The 1,074-nt window shown below is 41.4% G+C and overlaps 1 protein-coding gene across 1 annotated transcript; it reads right to left on the bottom strand.

The window, feature by feature from the left end:
- Window positions 1-241: 241 nt before the first annotated feature.
- On the bottom strand, window positions 242-601 carry LOC117298028 (protein yippee-like 5). Its single transcript, XM_033781256.1, has one exon. It carries the CDS (start codon window positions 599-601, stop codon window positions 242-244), a length of 360 nt encoding a protein of 119 aa, XP_033637147.1.
- Window positions 602-1,074: the final 473 nt, after the last annotated feature.

The raw sequence follows: 1,074 nt of genomic DNA, 5'->3' as shown, positions 1-1,074 counted from the left end.
AAAGGCATCCATCCAGTGCAACATGTGATTCAGACAGTTCAATCCTTATCTGAATGACGAAAAATCTTTCTAGAATAGCAGCTGTGCCATTCACGATCTCTATCTTCACTTTAAACAGACTCAAGTCAGTATTTCCTAAACATCGTGGCTGTCAGTGTAGCTTCAATGTGGTGCAGCATGGCGGGGATTCCAAACCCTTTCATGATTTCATCTTTCAAAGGGACATTTAAACGGTCGATGTTCATATTTCTCCTAGGTGTTCCTCGATTCCTTCGCTCTCCGTGATGAGCGCCCTCTCTAAGATAACTTTCCCCTCTTTATAGCGTTGGCTCTCCTCCGTGGCAAACTCGTAGATCCAACCAAGTTTGGAGTCGCAGTTTTTACAGAAAACGTCACGAACGATGTGTCTCCCAGTGAGCATGACACGGTCCTGGACCTCACTGAAGGATAGATTGACGACCTTCTTGAAGAGGAACGCTCTACCTGTTGAGCCAGTAAACCGTGTTGACATCAACTCAATCCTGTTTGTTAGAACGGTGTCACAATTTGCACAAGAGAATAATCTCGTGCCTCCAATATGCTCAAGAAATATCCTCCCCATGTTGTCTGGCTCCTTTGTTATCTCCAAATATTCTGGGGGGAAAAAATTATAATAACGGCCATCATTTACACGTATAGGCTAACGCTATTAATTGTTTCTAAAATGCTTATTATTTTAGGTACTTCTAGCTATGTTCAACTTAAAAGGCCCAACCATGGAGGAATAAATCATACAAAACAAGACCAACGCAAAATCCTTGTAATAGGTTTATTTACATGCATTTACCATTTTACAAACACACAGGACTTAGGGTGTTACGCCCCATCCAAAGGATGAAGCAATTTAAGCAACTTGCTTTTAATGTAAAGACACATAGTGTCAAGCCCAGGACTCAAAACCGCTCACACTCTGCTGATCAAAAACACCATAGCTTGAGTCCAGTATGCTTGACCGCTCGGCCACCAATAAAACATTTATCTATCAGGAAAAAAAAAACTGACGAAAAAAGCTATTGTAGAGAGGACAAAAGGATT

This window comes from Asterias rubens, chromosome 1, assembly GCF_902459465.1.
Source record: "Asterias rubens chromosome 1, eAstRub1.3, whole genome shotgun sequence".
Classification (NCBI taxonomy): domain Eukaryota; kingdom Metazoa; phylum Echinodermata; class Asteroidea; order Forcipulatida; family Asteriidae; genus Asterias; species Asterias rubens.
Note: the sequence above shows the minus strand (reverse complement) of the source record. Positions and strands in the feature narration are given on the sequence as shown.

What these genes read in the sequence shown, in the direction of transcription:
- LOC117298028 (XM_033781256.1), bottom strand. Translation starts at nt 601, where the DNA reads ATGGGGAGGATATTTCTTGAGCATATTGGAGGCACGAGATTATTCTCT.